Genomic DNA, 24190 nt, shown 5'->3' with positions numbered 1-24190 from the left:
TGCCTACAACTGGCACCAGGTGTGTCTATCAATTTATTTTTGTTGAATTGTTGTCTTACAACGTGGCCAATAATCTGATGTGTGAGATGTTATTTGTAGATGTAAATTATCATCTTCACATTGGGGATAATCATGCATTTAAAGAAGGATTCATGTTTTGGCTGGCCCTTTCCCTGAACCCTTAGTTAACCACTGTGCAGAGAAACCCGCAGTTATCAAAATCACTTATTTCCCTAAATCCACCAAATTTAGGGATTTGGAATATTTGTTGGAGGCAGGACATGTTGGCCTAGCATTATAAACTGGAACGGGCGAGCAGCAACCATCGCTCTATCCAAGGGTAACAGCCAGTACATAATTTACTGTAAATAATAACATACAGTAAATTATGTATTGTACAGTACACCATCAAAACAGTCAACACTAAAATATTACAATATACAGTGACTTTTTTATTGCTTGTGTGCAGAGCTTTTTCTATATTGTCTTTGGTGCAGAGTGAAGTTAGAACAATTTATGTCTGTATTTCACAAAATGAAACTGAATTTGCTTTATTACAGTCTATGTGTGAAGTCTGAATGATTTACTTTATTTTTTCATACATCGCTTGTTGGCTATATCAGAGGTCTGTCGAGCACCCGATAATCTTCAGACCCAAGTTTACAACTTTTCAAAATAAAAACTCTGTAAATCAGCTCCATATAAAGCTTTACAGCAACAAAACAAACATTGGGATTTTAATTTGAAGACAACTTGTTAAGGAGGAAGTGATTGCATTAATGTTGTTGCAATGGGAGAGATCCGCACAATCAACTCCCATTAATGTCTATGTCAAGTCGATATGGCAAGATAAAAATAATCAAAATATTTAAATATCTGGCGGGGCAGATTTTAAGAAATACAGCAGGACAATGACTCTTCATGGCCATCCTGTAAATTGATGAGTGACCTAATCAGTGCCATATCTACAGTAATGTGAAGGCTTTTATTGCCAGCTGGAGCAGAGACAGGAGTGAGACACATTGTGACTTAAGGGAGATCGGTCTCTAGTGATGCACTGTGAAGATTGCAATGTCATCTTGGTCCAACAAAGTGTTACTGAGTGAGATAAAGCAGGACTGAGCTCGGCTAACCTGTAACCATGGTACCTGAGAATGTCAGGCAACAAAAGACTTGAGCTCTTGAGCACTCCTGCCAAAAGCACACACTGCCACTTCCTCACTCCCTCCCTCCCTCTTCCTCTCTGGCTTCTTTCTCAGAGCACCAGCTTTTATGATTACTCTCTTCCTATAGGAAATATAACACAGCACCTAAATACATCATTCAATTCAACAATCCATGTTTATGAGTAGACGTGTGTGTGTTTGGTCATGTTCATCTGCATCACCATGCAGAAAGTGGATGTGTCTATGGCGAGATTTAAATGTGATCACTTCACTTTCTCTTCCTGTTGTAAGCTCCCAGCGCACAACAACACTCAGTATGAACTCAGAAGCCTTGCCAACTGAGCTCTTCCTTTCCTGTTCCTTCCTTCTTTTTCCCAACAGTGCAACAAGACTAACTGGTTAACCCATCATTCCTCTGGCCCTGTCTGACGTAATATGGTCTGAGATAACATCTGGCTTGCTAAGTCTGTTACAGTTGTGGCAGTGGGAACAGGACAAAATTGAGAGCAGGAGCCAAACAGAAGATCCGTTCTCTGAACAAACAGAAAGAGCAACATTATATTTAGCTTTTTCCCCCAACCTTTACTTTTGTGTAAATTGGCATCTAAATGCACTGGATATGATGCATCTTACTGTATTTCTGAGTTTGGCAAAATCACACAGGTAGGATTTACCAGCACAGTCCGTCAGGATTATCAAATATGTAATCAACATGACTAAACAGTGTTACACAACATTATTGTGCAAGATCTCATGGCACTTTTTGTAAATATTGTTCATGTCTCAGGTTCACAGCTCTGGACAAAACAACATGTTAACATTTATGTTACAATTTCTTAGAAAAATAAATATATAGACTTCTTTTTGATGTGGTCAAAGTAAGGTAAAAATCACAAACTACGAGACAAATTAACACACAGGCCTCATCACTCTGCAACCCTTGCCCCATCTAAGTCATTTCAAGATATCTGTCTATAATAGTGTTAAATGGAGGGAAAGGGTTCAACATAGGCTTCAGATAAGCTTCCTGGAAGGCAGCAAACATAAGTAAAGTTGGCAGCAAACATAAGTAAAGTTGGCAGCAAACATAAGTAAAGTTGGTTCATGCGATCATGAGACCAAAGTGTGATGGCTCTCCAGCTCTTTCACTTGTGCCCCTGGAGCATAGCTCTGAAAGGCTGCACAGCATGAGCTGATACCGTGCTGGCATGCAATCCCGAGTCCTCCCTTCAAGCAGCTGGATAACCTAGTAATGTAAAGCATGTGATGACTTTTTTTTCTTAACATCTGGCTCTCATGGTTATGTGAGCCAATGAGAACCAAGGTGTAAGCCAACCAAGGTTAGGCGATACCAGCAGGGACAGTTGCCAAGCTACTGCCTTCTACATCTCCCTGCTTAAAGAATCTATATATCCGTTTACACATAAAATACAGTAACTGCAACATCAGAAATAAGAAGATACACCAAGTCGGTATTCTCTCCAGTGCTCTTTGTGAGTCAGAGGTAGTTCAGAGAGCACACAAGTCAGCTGCGTGCCGGACCAGGAGCTACAAGGGGAAGCAGTTGAGGGGGGATAAGGCTGGATAAGAGCTACAGGGGAGCGGCTCCATTCAAAGCATTTTAATTAAAGAAAAAAAAAAATCAATAAACAAACTAGGACCAATTTGTATGGTAAGAATGGACGAGAGTGTGAGACAACAGTCAGTCTCAGTCATTTAAGCCATAGCTTCTTCAAGACCCTCAGGCTAGTCCAGTTGCCTTTGTGCAGCACTTAAAAAGAGCTCAGATGCATAGCGCAGTCATTCTGCAGGCTGAAACATGCAAACACACACACACACACACACACACACACACACACACACACACACACACACACACACACACACACACACACACACACACACACACACACACACACACACACACACACACACACACACACACACACACACACACACACACACACAGTACTATAGTGCACTTTGGAGCACGACAAAGTGATGCAAACCCGTTTCTCACAGTTGAGACCACCAAGGCCTGAGCCGATGACCAGTTCAACCAGCCACCATTACATAAGAGACTGTGACTTGCAATAACAAAGCTTTGCTACCTGGTGATACAGATCAAATCATGCCGTCTACTCTGATGAACCAGTCGTAGTTGAAATTGTGCAGAGCAGTCTGGCAGTAACAGTGTCCCTTATCGAGGTAAGCTCGGGCATGTGACCAGCTCAGGGCAGCACTGTGGGAAATAAGACGGTTTAAAAGACAGGCTCTGGACGCTCTAGTTTCCCATTGAATAAAAGCAAATGCAGTAGAGGAGAGGGAGATATATCAATACCATAATGGGAGATTAGATATCATCCAAGATCCGGGTAATGATGTTTTCCTCTGACCAGAACGCAGTTGCCATCAGTTTCTTCTAGACTCGTCTTTTCATTAGCTGCACCAAAGTGCCAGGGTGATACAACAATACAAATGTGTAAATTGGTACAATCATAAATTGTGACCCACTGTTAACGTCATGGCATCTCTCCCAATAATATCTCAAAGAGACACAGATGTCATGGTAACAGTGTGAACTTCCCAATGGTAAGTTGTCGTGTTTCAATCTTTAACTACCGTGATTATTGTGGTGGTTTGGTCGATACTGTCCAGCATTAACCAAAGTTAACAAGTCTCCAAGACTCGGGTGTAGCAAGCAACGGAGATTTGATATGTGCAGTGAAAACATGCAGGAAGGAGCAGTAGGCAGTGACAGCACGAGAGCTGCTAGTGTTTTGGCCACGACTGGCAACTGTTAAATCCACTGTCACCAAATCGTGTGTTTGACAAAGGCAGATATTTTAACATGACAAGTTGCCAACCTGTCTTCCCCCGCTCCTCTACTTAAACCTGCATTACAGGAAAATTTCATGGCAAAAATAGCTAAACTGACTAAAGCTTTTTCCCTTTAATGTTAGTGCTGCACATTTGATATGGTGTTGGCTATGTTTATCAATAATACATTTATTGTTTGCATATAACATCTTCAGGGCATTTTAACAAAATGAAAACAGCAATAATGGTGATAACTGCTCATTTAGAATTTTCACTGTTTCATCTCCACTAGCAAATAATGAACAGGACTGATCTGTGGTGAACGTACATCAGTGTGACAAAGACTTCTGATTTATCTGTATCTGTATCTGTAGCTGTGTGGTCGGTGAGCTCCTCGGTGCAGAGACAGGAAATCCTCAGAAAACTAGAAGGCCGGGTAACGTAGAGACGCGTCTTCAGCTCGTTCTGCTGCATTCAACATGCAACAGCACGCAGCAGACAGCGGTGAGTGGGTGTACAGATGTTTAAGTCTGAGACATTAAACCACTTCAACATCCCATTCACTCTTCCTGGCAAAAACACTCGGCTCAGACTTGGCTGCCACTCAAGGTGCCATTGACTTGTTACTGGCAATGACAGCGTGTCTTGTTGGACATCTGGCACAGCTGGAAGAAAACAGTGTGTCTCCAACATGTCGCAGCTGCTGTGTGTCACACACACTGCTCAGTCTGTTGTGCATCTGTGAAGGACCGTCCAGCGAGGGGAAGGACAGCGCTAACAGCAGCCAGCTACCGCAGCTACCGCGGCTAGTTAGCTTGGCTTCGGTGCTTAGCATATAGCGCTAGCGAGCTAGCTACTTAGCCTGCTAACGTTACGCCTGTGTGTGGTTTTCAGGGACCCCTCGCTAGCGGCTGTGTCACCGTGTACATCTGGCTTATTCTGCCCGAGTCCCGGTGCTTGAGCTGGGCAGCCAGGCTGTCCGCTAACGCCGCTCACAGCACCGGGACCTGGGTGTCTGACAGGCAGCATGCACTGAGGGGGAGACCTGACACTCACAAAAAATACCCCGAGCGGTGACGACGGTCCTCAGCGGCTGTTTGAGCGGACTATAAACCCCCCCAGAAGAAGGCAGGAGAGCCGGGTCACGTACCATTCTCTTCACCGTTGAGACTCAGGAAGAGCTGTGTCGTGGCTTTTATCCATCTATCGCCGGTGCTCTCGGTTAGCCTTGGGAGGAGAGCCCGGTGGACGCTGGAGAGATCCGCTTCGGCTGCAGCTCCAACGGAAGGTTGCTTTTTCATAATTGTGCGACTCCAGACTGACGCTGCGTGACGAGCCGGCTGAGTCAGCCCGCACACTGTCACATGGCCGAGGCGGAGCCAGCGGCCACATGTGCGCTTTGTTTGACCCCCTGGTAAACACCGCACGAACACACCAGAGAGACATATTGTCCTCCTGACCCACGAGATACGATCATCGACATGCTGCTGGCGCCAAATATCGATATTTAGTTATTAACAGTTGGGACTTTTGCCAGTTTTGCATAGGTATGATGGATCACGCGGATATTGACAAGTTCGTGTGTTTGTTAAAGACTAAAGAGGCACTAAGATGAGTCTTCAAGCCCTTTCTCTTTACATTGTTTCATTTCATTGGATACATACACAAATCCTGTACTTTACCTCTTTTAGGGGCTTTTTTTTATAAAACTATCTTGGAATATATTTATTATCAGAGAATCGCTTGTTCGTGATATATTATCAGTATTGCGGGCCAGGTGTCGCATATCGTATTGTGAGGTACCCTGCATTCCAACCCCTGTTAGATTATGCATTTACTCTATTATAACAAACATACCACACCTCTTTCTAATTAGACACTCGCCGAGGTTAAACAGTAACTTTTGTCTTTATAATTAGTTAATAAATAATTCCACTAATGCTTTATAGGTTAGTCCAAGGCCATTTAACCACGACTTGTCACTATGGTCACTACCTATAAAATGTTTTTATGCTGTTAATCATCCCCTACATTTGTGCTTTTAAAAAAAATCCTATTTATGTATTTATGATTTTATTGTATCAGTGTTTATAGCAGATGCCAATTTGCTTATGTCCTTATGAGGGTTTTTCTAAACATATTAGATCAACGGGGAGATACGGGTAAAGAGAGATAAAACAGAGGAAGAATAGAGTGACACATGTAATATACAACAAAGAACACATGAAGAACATTACAGACAAGACATGGGTACACGATAGTTGCTGAATTAGCAATAATTTATGTGGCATGTGGGGTTACTGTGGGACGATGCTTTGTGGCCCTTTACATGTCCTGCCAAATTAAAGATGCAATTTTGCAAACGTGGGTTTTGATGTTAAGAGGCTACAGGGGCATATGGGAGCTTGCTAATAACATCTCCATTATGTAACAGAGTAAAGGAACTGCGGTTGAAGGGGTTGCATCACATTTAGAAACTAGGGCTGCGAGCAGCACTGTGCGGGCCCGAGCAATTGCGATCTCAGGACCTGACGCGGCCGCGGAGAAGGGCAAACTGGAACCGGGCGAAACGGCTCCGTTTTGCGTGAGTTTTGTGCATCGCGCGAAGGATAAACACGTCACTTCCGGCGTCCGTCACGCGGCGCTGGACCACGCCCTCTTACCACGCATTACGGTCCGAGCCATCAAGTGTAGACCACACGATAAAAATGTAATGTACATCGATGTATGTAATAGAGGCTTACTTCCTTTTGGCAGTAGGTGGTGCTATCACTACATACAGACTAATAGATCTGTTCAGGCTAAAAACACTTTCACTTCACCTTTGCAACAGTCTAAGACATCAAGTGAAATCTTTGGCCACTGACACTGACATTTAAGCAAACTGACAACACTGAGAAATATGTAAAATTCTAACTAGCTATTAGCTAGTTAGCTTATTTTCTGGCTAGCTAACCAAAGCTAGATCAACAAAATATAAACGGTATATACTTAATATACTGATTGATATGCATTTGAAAATATGCTTTTGATTTTCTTTATCCAGAGTGTTAGTATGGCTGGTCGCAATCATTTCAGACTTACAGTTGACATGTTCATAAAGATGCTGCATGAAGAACAGGATGCAAAAATTAGGAGGCGATTCCTGGTCTTGATTCCGAGTCTGAAATCTCTGATGCTGAGGACCTAGACGTTCTACATGATCAAGCGCGGTGGGTGTGTCTTGGAATCCAGCTCTCCTAAATGAAGAAGGCTCCTTTGATGAAATAGAATACTCATCTTCTATGTCATTAAAAGGAGACCCCCCCCCCCCCAAAAAAAGCAGTATACAGATTTTCTAGAGCTGTGCCGTTTTATCTACTGAAAGAATTTGTTTACTGTTCACATTGAGCAAGTTTCAAAACGACAGAAAAATAAACATACAACAGCATTAGGTAGAAGTTGTTCACTTTAATATATAAGGCAATGGAAGAAATCACATCATACAAACACAGAAACCTCAAAACAGTTATCAAAATGTGTCAGGCAGCTACAAGTAATTTAAACCCCAATCCCCACCCTGTCCACAATGAAACAACCTTCAAGCGAAATATTATAAAGTGCTTTCTTATTTTGTTGTTTGCAATCATCAACATCATCAAGGCAAAGTCATTACAGTTTTCCGAACGTGAAGCTAGCAGACATTTCAGTCACTAAACAACCCGCTCAATCACTTAACAGCTCGGTTCAACTTACATTTTTTAAATGTCCTAACCATTCACAGCAGTCAGAATGAACCTGCAATGTTTCAAGAAAGTGTTGATCAATAGCATTTGTTCCCTTGCAAATGTAATATTAAAAAATATATATTCTAAAAAGCATCCAGCAGTTGGGTCACACTCTTCACTGTGAGTCAGCATCTTTCGCCTCCTACTGAGCAGTTAGTTGTTCCCCCTAAAGAGACAAAGAAAAAAGTTAATTATTCGTCAGTTGAATTTCAGTTCAGGGAATTTTGATTTTACAGACTGCATATACAACAGTAAACCACAGAGACCGCATACACCAAACTCCATGCCATCAGCTTAACTGCATGCGACAACATGCAGAGGACAACGTAAAAATGCTGGTAACTGCATAAGGGATGAAGTGGTAAGAATATTAATCAAAAGAGAATGATGAAACAAGCTGCAAATACAACAAGATGCAGGAATAAAAGAATTAGGTTAATGGTTTTGCATGGCCGAGTCCATTTGGAGTGTGGCTGACAAGTTATTTTCAATCAACGAGAGACACCTAGTGGTCAGCTGATGCAAAATACAATACAGTTTTTTTTATTTGATCACACTGACCCTGGAAATGAGGAGTTAAAATGTGTAAAGAAAAGAAAAAAGGGGATGAAAAGAAACAGGAAAGATGAGAAAAGGCAGTGGTAAAACCAACAATTTAAAATGGCTAGAGAGATGCAGGGGAGAGATCTGGGTTAGAGGGAAGCACACCTGGCAACAATGGTTCCCTGGAGTCCAAGACCTGGTGAAGAAGCGAGATCAGAATTTTATGTTGAATTTGTTGCTGATTGGCCGTATTCACAGAATACAAACGCTGCTGTGGTCGTTAAAGACGACTGAGCTGAAATTATGCAAATGTCACGTCCATAGCTCATTTCGGGTCATGTCAAGTCACCTCAGACTAAAGAGTATGCAAATCACATACGTCTTTTCCTTGTACTTTCAATTCGTCAGGGAACGCGCTTTTGATCAGGTCTAACTTCCTCATGTGTGTTCACAATGACCAAATAATGTTTTGTAGTTTGAATATACAGATGTGTCAGAAGACAATGTACGTGTGCCTGTGTTCACGTGAGCTAACAAGAGCGAGAGAAAAAGAGCACGCGGCGTCAGGATGGACTGAATGAGCGCAGCTATGTAGAACAATGTTACCAATTTTAGAAAAGTATCAGACATTATGAGGTGATCTGTGATGATATTGTGACGGTGAATACAAACAAATCAAGCGTAAAAATGCATTTAACCTAAGGGGGTGAGAGACGTCCTTCAAATGTAGCCCAGGACATATTTAGGTTCAGACATCTAAAACAATGTTGCCACATGTGTCCCAGGCCACCTCCGAATGTGGTCTGAGTGATCGGATCTCAGGACGGATGTTAGTACCAGATCTGAACGAGGTTTTAGTACCTCAGTCTGCAGAGAGCTGCACATTGAAGCTTTCTGTTATATGCTGTGGGCCGTGCAGTAGATAAAAGATGGTTTAAAGCATTTGTCGATAGAACCTTCACAGTCACAAGTGAGTTCACATAATTTTCAACATCAGGGAAAAAATAAAGAAACACAGAGCACTGCCTGAATATCATCTCTTGAGGTTGCTATTCAATCCTGACTTTTTTCCCCCCCAAAGCTTATGTCATAGATACAAGAAATCCTTAATACATCAAGCACAGCTACTGTGCCAACCCTTTATAAAAAACACTCAATTCTCTCTCTGGTTCCCTCACCTCATAAGTGGTCCCTGCCCAGAAGTGCTTCATCTCTCCCCGGCACCCAGCCACCACAGCGGAGGTGATCAGGGTGAAGGGCACCAGGTAGAGGAGGGCAGGCTGACCCATCCCTGACAGCAGCATGACGACAAAGGTCAGGATCATTCCGAGCAGATAGGCTACATGGCATAAGAGAGACACACAAACACAGAAGAAAACAAACAAGAAAAACTTGAAGCTTTCAGCTCATTCAAAGACAATCAAAACTTGAAACCAGGAAGTTAATCAGTAATCTACTTAATATGGGGAAATGAATAGACCTGCAACACCGCGTTTACGGCAAGAAGGTCAACATTTTACTGTGTTCATATAACACACTCTGTAAAAGAGCTATTTCAATACAACAATTGAAAGTATTTGGGAATGTAATTAAATAAAATCTAAGGTCAGTGTGAAGAGTGCAATAACAACATGTAATAACTTAATATGAGCAATATGAAATATAAACAAATTAATGAAAACAAAAATGTATTCTTACATATTAAAACCTGTGCTTAGGAGGGCTATAAACCAACAATTACCTGAATAAAATGTAACATTTTGTACATAAACAAGTTTCAAACAAGATTGCATGTGTTAATGCAAAGTGACGAGTAGAGTTAGGACAAGACAATAATGGTTTCGCTAAGGGGTACCTATGCAGCAGCTGACAAAGTAGATCTTCTTAGTACTGTTGATCCAAACATCAAACCGGCTGCAGTAGGCCACCAGCAGACCTGTTGACAAGACAAATGCAGACATGCACACAGTTTGTGCAAAGAAAAGTATGCGTGTCCTATTTTTCTTTATGCATTGAACACTTCAGAGGAAAGAGGACTAAGTTTATAAAACTTGTACACCAATTATATATATATATATATATATATATATATATATATATATATATATATATATATATAAATATATAAATATAATAGCCTAGTTCACACTACATGATTTTTTGGCCCGATCTTCCGTTGCCTATCTAGAGATCTGGCGACGATAAAAAGGAGCTTCATTTGTTCTGGAATGTATGCACCATGTGTTTAGTTTTTCTTTCTTTGTACCACTGACGGCTCTAATCTGCTCCATGTAACCTGAAGTTCATACTGTAGTTAAACTGACTGGTGTCCAGCAGCCCCTGTGGTAATCAAAATATTTACCATCGACAGTTTAAGCACCCACTTGGTGACAACTTGACCTCACCTGGAACAATGATGTCTCCGTAACCCAGGATGGAGAACTGCATCCCACACAAGTTCTGAGCCCAGGCTGAGAACCGTGGGACACGCATCACCACTGGCAGCTGAGAACATAAAAACATTTTAGATGTCTGTGACAGCAGAACGGTGAGTGAACTGTTGTGTGTGTTAAACTGACTCAATCTGGCTGCAAGGTCTCCACTTCTTATCAATTTCTCAATTTTGTATAATGAACAATAGAAACAACAGCAGTAGTAATGCTCCAGCCAAACACCAGCATGCACTTCTACCTCTTATTTCACAGAAAGAAAAGAGCAAACATAAACTACTGCAGGAGAAACACTGCTCCATTTATCCTGAAATAACATACTATGCCTTTCTGCAAGCTCAAAAAGGGAAAAATCATAGGTAGACTACATAAGTGTCTTGCATTCATAAGGAAGCTACTGGGATAACAATTTGTCCTGCAGGTTACAATATGTATACATGTATTTCTTAGTTTCATGTTTTATCTCCCATTAACCAAACTTTAATTGTAGGTTTGTCTCTGAATTGACTTATCAGCACCCACAACTTGAAAATTTTATATTTGAAAAAACACTCAAAGACCTGGTATTAACATCCATCCTGAGATATCTGATCAACAAGTACACAGCTGTTAGTACACGTGTTCACACCTGGGATTAAAACGTGTCCTTAAAGTGTCTCCTGTGACCACTTGTGATTGGATCTGCACTCTATATGCACATCAACACGTCCGTCATTTCTGTCTCACTGTGTTTGTGTGTCTGCACGAGCAAGCGGTAGAGAGAGAGAGAACAGTCAGGAGGCACTGAATGAATCTTGTGCAGCTCTGCTGTGAATCAAGATTTTAGCAATTTCAGAAAAGTATCAGTCATTGGTCGGTGTTGATACTGCAGCAGTGGCCACAAACAATTCAACATAAGGGGAATGATTAGTTCAGAGAGAAACTGTAGCGGGTCAAAGGACGTCAGCTTAGGAGGCAGCTCTTCATATGTGGCCCAAGATGTAACTGCATTCACACAGCAGAAAAAAAAGGTGGCCACATGCATCAGGCTGAGTGGTCTGAGTGATCAGATCTTACATTCAGGATTTGGGTGCGTTTAGACTCGTACTTAGACTGGAGCTGACCACTTGGGATTGGATTACTCAGGACGGATGTTAAAACCAGGTCTGAACAGGTTGTAAGACCACTCTCCCATTCAATGCTAGTGAGGACACTCACTGGCATAATGCATTCCCTAGCCCCTTCCCCTAACCTTAACCATCACAACTAAATGCCTTACTCTAACCCTAAAACCAAGTCTTAACCCTCAAACAGCTTATTCAAAATGGTTCAGAAAGTGTTGGTTGTAGGCTCAAAATGGTCCTCACAAAAATATCTGTACAAGAGCGCGGACACAGACACCTAGAGAACCTCTATAAAAGTAGGATTCTGCTCATGAGAATGTATATGAGACCAAAATATCTACAACCCCTACTGCATGATCTAACATTATAAAGAGAGGAGTGGAGGGTTAACAAGTCATGCCTTACTTTCTCAGAGGGAGCCTGGGGTTCAGCGGGGATCTCCACCATGTTACCTTGCGTCTATGACAGAGCCCACCCAACCCCAGTGCACAGTTAATCAGTCAGTCAATCAGTCCCGTCCGGCAACAACAAGCAGAGCAGATCAGCCAGGACGTTAATAAAGCTGGTACAAACTCGACAGGGAAACAAGCTTAGCTTTTAGCTTTTTAACTAGCTGTGACTGAGATGACCATCAAAAGATCAAAAACATCTGCTCACTTCCTGAACACAAATTTACTCCACAAGTAAATTTGTTCACCAAGTGATGTTTCCCTTTTCGGTCTCACAATAAAGTAAACTATTTTCTTTTTTAATTGTCTAGTGCTATGAGCATGAAAAATAGTATAGACAGTATAAAAATACAGTTCCTGGAGGTGATATATAGAAAAGCGCCCAAATTCTTCAAATATTATACATTTAAATTTTACAGTTCTAGAAATTAAAACTAATATTAAAAAGGCTGTCCACTACTTCTAACCCTCCCAAAGCTCAAAACAAATGAAAGCAGTGAAAAGAATGAATGTGGAATCTGATCTTTTCGCAAATATTTGGAAAAATGCTTGAAAAGACAAGGGAGGAAATCAAGGGAAACTTACCTTCTCCCCAGATGCATCTGGGCCCAGTGCAACCTGCACCATGATGCTAACACCATTCTGTTGACAGAGAATGATCCAAAACATTCATATGATGTCACTCATCTCTTTATACAGACACTATGCAACAGATTATCAGCCAAAAATTGAAAACAATCCTTATATTTATAAATATGTTACTTAGTCCAATTACGTCTGTTACCATCTATAAAAATGGTCAAATCAATGGTAGTTAAGAATGTAGAAAAAGCCCTGAGAGAATACATTCTTACCTTGGTGAAGAAAGGAGTAATGAAAACGAAGAAGACGTCATACACAAGCAGGAGGCTCAGCAGAATAACACAGATCTAAGAGATAAAAAAAATTCAAGAAAATTCAAGCTCGACACCAGAGCTGATAAACCTGAAAGAAACACGTATTTTAGCATTGCCCTGCTTTATCACAATCGCATTATTGGCAATTACACAAAGGGACATAAATATATTTACATTAAATATTAGAGCCCATTCAATGTGGATTTTTGGGGGCTGACGCTGATATTACGGAGCAAAACATTTCTGATAATAGATAGATACATTTATATATAAAAAAAACATCTGCAACGATTCTCAAGATGCCATTATTTAATTATTATGACAAAGAAATGAATTGAGGCTTGACAATTTAAGGTTTAACCATAAGATTTATTATAAACAACTATAATAATAAACACAACTAGAATCGATTATATAAAGCTTGAAACGAGACATTAAACGTAATTTTACTTAAATTGGAAACATAAATGCAGATTGTCTTGCTGTAAAATAGATAATAATAATAAAAGTTTGTATAAGGCCAATATAAGTGTCGGGTTCTATCAAACATATATAGCCAAGTAAAACTTCTCCTTATGCTTAACAAAGTTCAAGCAAATGATAAAAGAACAGCTACCTTGAAATTGGATAGAGAAATTGTCTTCATGAAGTTGAGGCAGAAAGCAACGCCGAGGAGGTCCTGCAAGATCCAGATCCACCTACAAGGGCACCAGAAATTAAATGAAGTTAAACTAGGCAGTCCAGGTGTCCTCATCCTGCAGTATAGAGCAGAGAAAGAGGGTGCATCTAAAGTTGCTTTCAGACATGCAGTGAACTCCACACTTCCTCTGTATCTTCTCCGGAAACGCAGTGTAGTGATGCTTGAAATTAATTGGGTTTTACAGTGTCAAAAGCACTACGACGAGGGTGTGCAACAGATCAATTTAACCAACAAGCATTTCCTGCTTTGCCACCAAAACAGTCTCTGGTGGTGGAACAGACATGCGTGAGTGTGAGAGTTTAACAGACAGAGGGACTGTGGATGAATGTCTCGTGTGCCTCGACATTACCTGTCTTCATTTCTGTAGACTCCCCAGAACACAGCAATGCTAATGCACACAGCAGCCAGTATGAGAGACCTCACTGAGAAGTTCCAGTTTCGGATAGAGAAGCTAGAGAAAGAAACACACTCAAATAAACAAAAGCTTTCAGCTACAGACATGGTGTGTTAGGAGAGGAAAGCCGGAAACAACTCATTTTCACATTTTCCCCGACTGTTACCACTATGTCTGACTTGTTTAGTGCTTTGTGTTGTCTGTATAAAGTCTTTGTTGCTCATACCTCACAGTGCCACAGCCAATTTTTTCCATCACTGCATCGAGACAGCTGAACAGTGCAGAGGCACATGCAAGGCAGAATATTGCAATAATGATGTAAACTGGGGATAAAAGACAAACAGAACACAACAATGAAACACTGGATAATGTTAATTCTTTGAATATAGAGGAGCTGTTTTTCATCCCACTAACCAAGGACATTGTAGAAGAAGTACATGAGGACCAGCATCCCACACATCATGGCGACAAAGATAACCACTTTGAGAGGAGAGTACAGGGAAAGCTCTCCGCTGTCTGCTTTGCTTTCTCCTCCTACTTCCAACGGTGTACCACTATTCAAGCGATCTCTGCCACAAACACAGAAACGTATGAATTGTTTTTGAGTGCATTGAATTCTTTTAGTATTTGAAAACTGTAGTTTTTGCAAAAGAAGAGTTAGTAAGCAGGAATTATAGTTAGTGAGCTAATTGCAGGTTTAACCCTTGGTTTTCATGGTGGTGGTTGACTTCTTACTGGGGGTAAATTGCCACGGTAACTCGTATGCTAAATACTTCACCTGCTCCGAAGAAGATAACTTTCAAATGATCAACACTACACAAAGCATGTTCTAATGAACAATTTTTTTTTTAACATGAGTGACCTACATGTACCCCAGAGCAGAAGCCCCCCCACCTTGTGTATTATTTGTTTCAGCTGAACAACTACTGCGTTTTTCTGTCACATTTCAATACGTCCAAATTTAAAGGTAGGGTTGAAAAGTTGTTTCTGAAACCCTTTTTGTCTTATTTGTTGAAATCTTCTTCAAGTCCAGATAATAATTGATCGTCTGAGAAAAAAAATGATTAAAAAAAGCTGGTGTCTGTGGCCCTGGCTCCTTATGAGTCCTCCGCCAGAAAGGCATACACTGCTGAAGCAGAGATGAGTCAGAAATCAGAACTTAGCGAGTGAGTCAACTTCTAGCAGTTGTCAGGCAGTGCGAGTTCATGTGTTTTTCGGGGGCATAGCTTTGACGAGAAGGTCGATGGGAGGGGGTGGGATGGATCACCTCTCACATGCCCCACTCCAGTAGCCGCCCAAGGCAACTGTGACAATGGCTATCAGTAGGATGACTGCTATGCTTGCATCAATCTTGGAGGGAGCTGGAGCATACAGCTTCACCGTCATCCCGTCACCAATCACCTGAGGACATGCACAGAGATTCATCAAATCAACCTTTGTAAAGTGGGAGGTTATAAGACCTAATACAATAGCACCAGTAAAGGTAAAGACTGCCTGACCTGCTGTGCATCCAGAAAATCCCTGTACCTCATGAGAGCCAGAGGAATGTGAACCTTTGTGTACTCAGATTCATTGGCTGATGGAGTGATCTGGAAAAAACAAAATTGTCCAGATTTTTTATGAATACAGTAATTTAAATTGAAAAAGAAACCCCACTTTGTTTAACTTAGAAAATATCTAAAAATAAAATGGAAACCCCCAGATCTAAGCCACTGGTGTTTCACTTCCCAATTTCTGAATCACTTCTGGATGTATATCTACATGTTACACTTTAGCACACCAACACCAGTATTATGATCAGGGACAGACAATTTGTTAACAATTTCAAACACAGGATCATAAGTGTCCAATCACATCCCCTTGCACAATTGACAAAAAACAGTTGGATGTAAATGTCCTACCAATGTTTTGTTGCTGGCAATTAGCAAAGTGGTAGCTCCGAGGCTCTGGGCAATCAGAGCTTTCTGGCTGAAATTACAGTCCCCCCTCATCACCACTACTGCTTTGCCCTGAACCACATCTGGACTGACCCCTGAGCCGTTACATAGCATAGTGGACATCAAATTCACCAGCGGAAACTGGGTCTGGAAAAGCGAAGACAAGTTATTTCACATAGTAAGACGAGGAAGAAAAGAAACAATTTTCCCCATCAAAACAGCTGGGAGGTTAAATGACAATGAGTGTTAAACACAATTAAGTGATTTCATCTAAAATATTGTCAACTCGACTGTTTATTCTTAATAAACAAATCAATATTTATGTTAATTTCCTGCCAAATGCCCTGCTGCGTAAAACACTATTAGACTATTTATTGTGGAACATTTAAAAAATAAACCCAAATATGAAATAAAAGAAACTAAATGGAAGCCAAATGGCTTGAGAAGCCAATGAAAGTCAGTGATACTTGTGACACTCCCAACAGAATAGTGCATAAAACACGGTTTGAAAAACTTACAGCAGCCTCGAGGGTTTGTTGCAGTGGGGTCCAGGAGTGATTGTAGACGATGCAGTACTCTCTATCTGTAATTCCATTTGAAACGTGCAGAATCGCTTCTTGGCAGTTTATCTGCTGGGAAAGGCAAGTTGTCAGTCTCACATTTCACATTCAAAAGTTTTGAAGAAAATATCTGAACCCAACTACAAATGCTAAAAGGAGTGAACAGAAAGCCACAGATCTGGCCTGACAAACCACTGACATATGCTGCATCCAAGTGGGCATGTGTTTGGTGCGTTATGTTTACTTACTACTGCAGCACCCATTCTAAACCTGCCTGTTTGGACTTGGCTGTTTGCTCAGCTTTGTGGAAATGCTGGGTGCAGTTCTCTTTCGGGAAACTGTAAAAGCGACCTGCAGTAATTGAGCCCCAGCAAGTAAAGACCAACTGCTAGACTCAGTCCACAGAACCCTGAACCACGCTGCTGCACTACGAGCGGTTCAGTGAAGCTCGTTTAACACAACCCTGAACTGGAGAATCCGCTGTTGTTGCCATTAGTCCGCTGTTGCCATTAGTCCGCTGTTGCCATTAGTGCGCTGTTGCCATGAGTCCCAGCAGTCGGTGCTACAACAGAGAGGTTGCTGTCTCAAAGTTCATTTACACTGAACGCCTCTCGTGTCCAAATGGCAACAAAACGCGGCTATTTCTTAACAATTCACATGTTCAGTGTGATGAGATGAAGGGTTCTCAAGACATGTCAAAGTCGGACAGACAGACAGACAGACTTAACAGATAGAGCAAGAGTCAATTAAGTAATACTGTTACAACTGTTGCTGGTTGAACAGCTAATAGTCATGTCTACAATTTAAGATGAAACATTTAAAATAGACACCACTAAGGGATCACCATCTGCCAAACCTCCATTTATACTTCGGGAATAAGTTAGCGACGTAGGAGTTGTTTGATTTCGGTTTCACAACACCGCAGCTAGCATTAGCTCGCTACAGCTAGCATTAGCTACCACAGCCCCCACTCGTCTCGTTGTGTATCCCACGTCCTTCCGACACACGGATGAGCCCAGTGTATTGAGCCCACACTGGAGAAACATGTTAATTAGCTAACAGTGGCTCCAGCTAACGGCAATTAGCCTCACCGGGCCCGCTAACACACAGCTAGTCCGGTTCTTATGGTCGCCAGCTTAACTTACCTGCGAAGCCACGAAAAGAACCAACAAAGTGACGGTTGTCACAGCTCTCTCCATTGTGATATCACTGGCTTGTCACAGAGGTCTGGAGCTTTAACATCAATACTCTGATTGTAGGTGTCTCTACTTATTTTGTTCGCTGGGTTCCTCGCATATTCACGGCAGCGGTTTCGCTCGGTGGTACTTCCTGTTTTTGTCCCGTGACTCCTGACGCGCTGTTGGATTTATTGCTACATGGATGAATTAATTTATTAGTGCATTTCCACATGCATTTATTTTTTGTATTTCTACATCTATTTATTCATATCTGTATTTCACATGTATTCATTCATTTATTTCAATTTTTCTACATATATTCCTGTATTATTTATGCATTTCTAAATGTATTTATTTCTACATGTATTAATTCATTCATTTATATAGTTATACATTTATCTATTTGTGTATTTCTTGATTAATTCGTTTATATATTTATTTATTTGTATATTTCTAGATGTATTTATTTTTGTATTCCTATATGAATAAATGTATTTATTTATATAGTTGTAAATTTACTAATTTCTGTGTTTACACTTTTATTTAATTTTGGTTTTGTATATATATATATATATATATAGGTGGAGAGAGGAAAGAGGAGAGTCGTGGTTCCTCTCATCTTTCACCGCAGTGTGACTTCCTGTGGACAGCCTGTCACATGTTCAGCTAACACTCACTTGTTAAATTAACCACATAAACTTTATTAAGAATAAATCATAAACACATAAATCATTTAGATTTTAAAGCATTTAGCATGTGCCTGACACAGTACTTTTTTACATGATAGAAAAGGATTCAATCAGTTGATACATGATGACGCTCTTTATACAGTTTTCCCTCATTTTAAATCTCCACTGTAACAGAGAGTAAATGCTGTTAATCATGAATCTTTTTGTGTTGTGCTGAGCACACTGTGCCTGGAAAAGAAAAGACAACATGTGATTTAACAATTAGAACAGCGGCAGAAATTCCGGTAATTCTCTTAAAACATTTGATTTCATACACAGTGTGCACTGCTGTACACTCTTAAAAAAAAAAGGTTATAGTTAATAGAACCAAAAGTGGTTCTCCACCGCGATGCAATAGTGGAACCTTTTTAGGTTAAGAACCTTTTACTTATTGTTTCTTCAAAGAACCATTTTTCAACGAGTTCTTTCGACGAGAACCCTCAATGGGTTCTCATATATTATGTTGCTTGTTGTATTTTATGTTTTGTATTCTTTGGGGGGGGGGGGGGGGGGGGGGGGTTGTATTCTTTGTGAAGCACTTTCTAACAGCTGTTTTGAAAGGTGCTTTAGAAATATCATTAATTGTGTCAGGTTCAGATAATCGTTCAGTTAACCGATTTTATAATCTTATAATAGTCAGAACGCTCACACTAGATGATTTGACCAGAACAACAGACCACACACTTGCCGTTTGTAGGAAACAATTCACAGTGCCCATTCTAGAGACAAGAAATCTCGCAGAAACTCGTATGATTCTTCTTTCTCTTTCCTTTTTTTTTTAATGGCGGTTTGCAAACAACTTTTAGGTTTATTACCGCCACCTTCTGAACTGGAGTGATTCAAGATCATGGTGCCTTCGACTCAATCGGTAGCGTTAAGATTATTTTACCACACTTCAAGATTATTTGGGCAGATAGTCGGGAATGCCCCTGCAATATGCCGGAAGGGTGAAATCAGGTTATAAAATCTGATGATTATCCTGTAGTGTGCTGTAGCCTTGAGTCTACTTTGCTGTCAGGGGGGACTGAACATTCGAAAACACTTCCATTTAGTGTGTTGTCTACAGCATTATCATGATATTCTAGCAGCTAAAGAGCCAGATGTTCCCTTCCGAGGCTTGGGGAGACCAAAACGGAGCTACAAGAAGAGTGAGTATAGGACTTATGTGAGAAACACAAAGGCAATTTATTCTTAATATTGTTCCATATTCTACCAGCAGTGGGGACTATTTTCAAAAACTGACTGCAGTTTTGCTATTCCTGTTACATATAGGGAAGGACCTCACACTAAACCTGACCCTCCACTGGTTTCTTGTCACCACACTTACCTGGTTTTACTGTGGTCCCATAAAGGTGGCCTGAATACAGATGCCGGGCCTATATTTCACAGGAGCCAATAAATTACCAATGTTAATTTCATTTAATTTTCCTAAAAACATGTCTGTACTGACAGAATAAAACAGTACGATTTTAATGTCTGAACTATTTGTATTCACATGACGCGTGTTGAGTAGTGTGTAGTATGACGTTATCACATGAATCACTTCATAGCATACTCTTCATATCTATATCTACATGAGTTGTTGTACTCCATTGTCACTTTTCATGGCCTCTCGCTGAATATTCCAGCCTCATTAATGTATGAATAACAGAAATCCAATCAACACCATTCAGTGTAAAGTGACCAAGGATGAAGATAAATCACATCATGTTGTTAGGGATGATCCACCATGCGGTGTCATCAAGCACAGTCCTCAGCTCTAATTAGCTAATGGCCTATCTGCCTGCTTGACCGAGATACAATCAGATGCTTGTTGAGCCTGATATGTCCAATTCCTGAGATTTACATGACTGCCCTTTCCATGGACAGCTGAAAATGTTGAAAGTCTAAAACAATATCAGAGCTTTAATGCAGATACGCAAATCAGCTCAAGTGAAGATTGTTTTCACAATTAGTACCAGTGTTGCGATATTTGGCTACATACCTCGTTACGGTGGGGGTTTAACAGTAACTAGTGTTGCCATGCTAACAACAATGTGGAAATGTGCCCAGCTCAAAACCTGTATTTGAGTCTGGTTTACCCACATTATCTAGCAGCAGTTATTTTAATTTCCTTGCACACATGCAGAATAAATTGAATATCATCTGTGCCTTTTTTCGATTTATCTTTCAATATATTAGTAAAGAATATCTGGGAATCTGTATTGCATGAATGTGATCTTCACAGTATGGCAGAGGCAGCCCAAACTAACCATATGGAGATGGGTTGTCCACCGTACAGAGGGACTTCCTGACACCAAAATCTGAGATAAACAGTCACTACCTTGCTTCGTTTGACCCTGACCTGAACAACCAAATGCTCAAAACGTGGCTTTTTTTCTCTCCATTGCTTTAAATGTGACAGTTATCTAAATGAAGCATCCTCAAACCCCCTGGTTACTGCACTGTATATATACTAACTGTCATGGTGCTTGCTATGCATTTTGAGCATGCAGTATTGCAGATTTTTAAGTATTAGTAAATTTTGTTTATGTCCTTTTTTCTTTTCATCAGTTTTTGTGTTAAAATCCACAATATGTTCAACAAAAAACTGCAACACACACAGACCTTCATTTATTGTGTATTTTCTTTTATTCCATCCAACTTTCAACAAATACCTCTATCCTTCCTTTTTTTGCCAAGCTTAAAAACGTAATTCAGTGTGAACTGAGAGTACTGAGTTGTGTTGGGTCATGACCTGGCTTCAGGATGAACGAAGCCGGACGACTAGGCTGACGAATAACAACATGTTTTGGGTCAGCATGTTCTCTTCTTTTCCGGCTGTAACTTGAACACCACATAACGAGCCAACGTAAATAGGAACCTGGGAAATTAATCCATTGCAATACGCACAACAGATCCTGTAAAATACAAGGACATCATCTCAGAGGACGGGGACCAAGTAGTGCTTTGACAGTCCCTTACAGGGGGCTTAGTTGGCTGGTTGCTTCATATCAAAATGTTGAACATTGTTTTCTGTGCATTTTCACTTCTGCTTTTACTGCAAGGTCTAAATGTGTTTACATATGTTTTGTAAATTGTGTGTCCTGACTGCTTGAGGGATTGTTACAGACATGGCATCACATGGTGAATTTTGGTAGATATGTAAAACATTTGGTTCAAACCGTAGGGAAACCTTTCAGAGGAGTACAGATTATGAACAGAAATGAAAATGAAAACATTTAAATAAAAAAAAAATAAAAAAAAACTATTAAGATGGTAAATTATAAAATACATGAACTAACAAGCTAAGAAAAATCCACAATCACACTAACCTGGCAAGAGTACTAACAAAAAGCAAACACTACATATTTATATAAACATGGCCCCAAAAGGGAAGCCAAAACACCATGATAGCCCCCTGGTGGCTGGCTGCAGTACAGGTCATACTAAAAAGTCAAAGTACAGATCAATCACATTTCTTTCTGTTGTATCATACATATGCTCAAGTGCAGATTCTGGCTCAAAATTAGGGGGAAAGCACAAGAATGCGGCAATTGCTTTCATTTTAGCAGTGGGAGGAAGTGATGCTTTGTCCATCTTTCTGTTTTTATACATGTAACACTTATGGAGTTTTTCTGGATCCAAATGAAGCCACTACGATCAGCTGAGGAAGTTGACTGAGCTAGCTTTAGCTTCAACACAGGAAAAAAGATCAGAAAACACAGAAACACTGGGAGCGGAAACATAACGAAGAAACAAAGACAGACCTGAACAGAACCAGAACTGAGCAGACGGACCGACACAGGACTGGGAGCACAGAGGAAGTGATAACTGAACACAGGTGAAACACATGGTGGACAGGTGAGGACAATCACAAGTGCAGGGAAACAGAACAAAGACAGGAAGTCCAGCAAGCAAACGACACAGGGAAATTGACTCTAAAATAAACCAGGAAATAAGACAACATGAGGGATAACAAACGTAAACAGAGTAAGGAAAACACAAGGAAGGCAACAAATAATGAAGGGAGAACACATTAACAAAAGAGTCCATATAAAACCCAAAGAGTCTTTGAAGAATCCAAAAGCCAAATGAGAAGGAAGTTAAAAAGGCTCAAGTCAATAGACACAAGAAATCCAACAATGCAATTCAAATGTTCAAAACACAGGCTCCAGACATGCAGGGGCAGAATGGTGACAACACACGGTCAGATAACGATGAAAAGGGTTCACTTTCATTACTGCAGGTGTGAACGCACAAATCTGTTCAACCTGTCAGAGCATGAACGTCTGGGTGAAGTGAAAATGTCGAGTAAAGTTGTATAACGCTGTACACACTAGATATTAATCTAGTATAACTTGATTAAATCTTCAGCTCACTAAAAACAACAGTGATGGGTCCTTCAAGTGCACTGGAGTGTTGGTTCTGAATGTTTCCTGAATACTTCAATAATAAATGGACGTAAATAAGAAGGAATGTGAATGCAGACACGAACACTTTGCCAAATACAGACCAGTGTAGAGTGTAAACTAGAAAAACAGACAGACCACCCAGCCTCAGGGCACAATTACTCATCCAAATGAGATCACAGTCCAGCACATTAACTGACAAACAACAACAACAACTGTCTTCACTGCCGTAAAATCTATTTTTATGAACTAAAAAGAAGTGATTTAGGATTAAAAAAAAGATTAGTTAGAAAGATTGACGGCTTTTTTATTCCTGTGCAAAGACACAATTCAATATGCTTCTTTTACATCACACAAAATTAAATTGAAATTATGATGTGTATCTTATATATCAATGTGTGATTATGATAGGTATTTCATATATATATATTTTTTTATCTGCTTTTTTCCCCCTTTTTTAACCCTATGTAAAGTGTGTTTGCATTGTTAAAAGCACTATACTATTTTTCTTCTTCTTCCTAATATTATTATTATTATTATTATTATTATTATTATTATTATTAGGCCTATTGATAAGTATAATCCTAACAACAACTTTGGTTAATAGTGGTAAATAAGGAATCGATCAACCATATGAGACAGAGGAGACAGCTAGGCTACAATGTATTGACCTTGCTAAGCCTTAAATGTGCCCCCACATTGTTTTAGTTTCTCATATACACTCCTGCCATGGAATTGGATTTTTGAGGACATAATTGCAGCCTGTTGGTTCCCCTCACTCATTTCCCTCCCTTTTGGTTTTTACATTTCTCACAGTGACATGGCTAAAGCAGAGGAACGTGCTGTGAGAAGTTGAAAGGCTGCTTTATTTAATCCCTGTCACCTTTCCTCCTCGTCTTTGCCTGTGTTCGACTTTCAGTGAAATGTTGCCATTTCAAAAAAGAGTTAGATTCACTTGGACATATTCATGAAATCTCAGTCACCTGTGTGACCAGACAAAGTAGATGGCTCTCATCAGGGCAAAGTGCCATTGAAACACATTTGTAGAGAAATGAGAAACCCTCATAGTGTGCCACACATTTGTGCTAATGGATTTTACTGGAGGAGA

At 40.4% G+C, this 24190-nt stretch overlaps 2 protein-coding genes across 7 annotated transcripts in view; both read right to left on the bottom strand.

Annotated features, from left to right (window-relative positions):
* The window catches only part of trpm7 (transient receptor potential cation channel, subfamily M, member 7), a 35394-nt gene extending 30056 nt beyond the window's left edge, over positions 1 to 5338 (bottom strand). Inside the window, exon 1 of the mRNA XM_034579654.1 lies at positions 5137 to 5338. Coding sequence (XP_034435545.1) covers positions 5137 to 5139 — 3 coding nt within the window. The 5' untranslated portion in view covers positions 5140 to 5338. The remainder of the gene's footprint in view (positions 1 to 5136) is intronic.
* Positions 5339 to 7416: 2078 nt separating this feature from the next.
* Positions 7417 to 18151, bottom strand: zgc:123258 (uncharacterized protein LOC641502 homolog). 6 transcript variants are annotated; one of them, XM_034580901.1, is made up of 17 exons: positions 17931 to 18126; positions 16744 to 16857; positions 16190 to 16372; positions 15788 to 15877; positions 15556 to 15689; positions 14703 to 14857; positions 14515 to 14611; positions 14244 to 14345; positions 13811 to 13892; positions 13153 to 13227; positions 12884 to 12940; positions 12255 to 12308; positions 10702 to 10801; positions 10152 to 10232; positions 9475 to 9635; positions 8462 to 8492; positions 7417 to 7919 (listed from the first exon to the last, which is right to left on the bottom strand). In XM_034580901.1, exons 1-17 carry the CDS (start codon positions 17982 to 17984, stop codon positions 7879 to 7881), a joined length of 1611 nt encoding a protein of 536 aa, XP_034436792.1. In that variant the 5' UTR covers positions 17985 to 18126; the 3' UTR covers positions 7417 to 7878. The 6 variants fall into 6 exon arrangements, with proteins under 6 accessions (XP_034436792.1, XP_034436809.1, XP_034436827.1 ...); XM_034580910.1 differs by having other exon boundaries at positions 7739 to 7919; positions 16744 to 16854; positions 17931 to 18151; XM_034580918.1 differs by lacking the exon at positions 8462 to 8492.
* Positions 18152 to 24190: the final 6039 nt, after the last annotated feature.

Source organism: Hippoglossus hippoglossus, chromosome 3 (genome assembly GCF_009819705.1).
Source record: "Hippoglossus hippoglossus isolate fHipHip1 chromosome 3, fHipHip1.pri, whole genome shotgun sequence".
NCBI lineage: Eukaryota > Metazoa > Chordata > Actinopteri > Pleuronectiformes > Pleuronectidae > Hippoglossus > Hippoglossus hippoglossus.
This window is presented reverse-complemented; position numbering and strand designations above follow the sequence as displayed.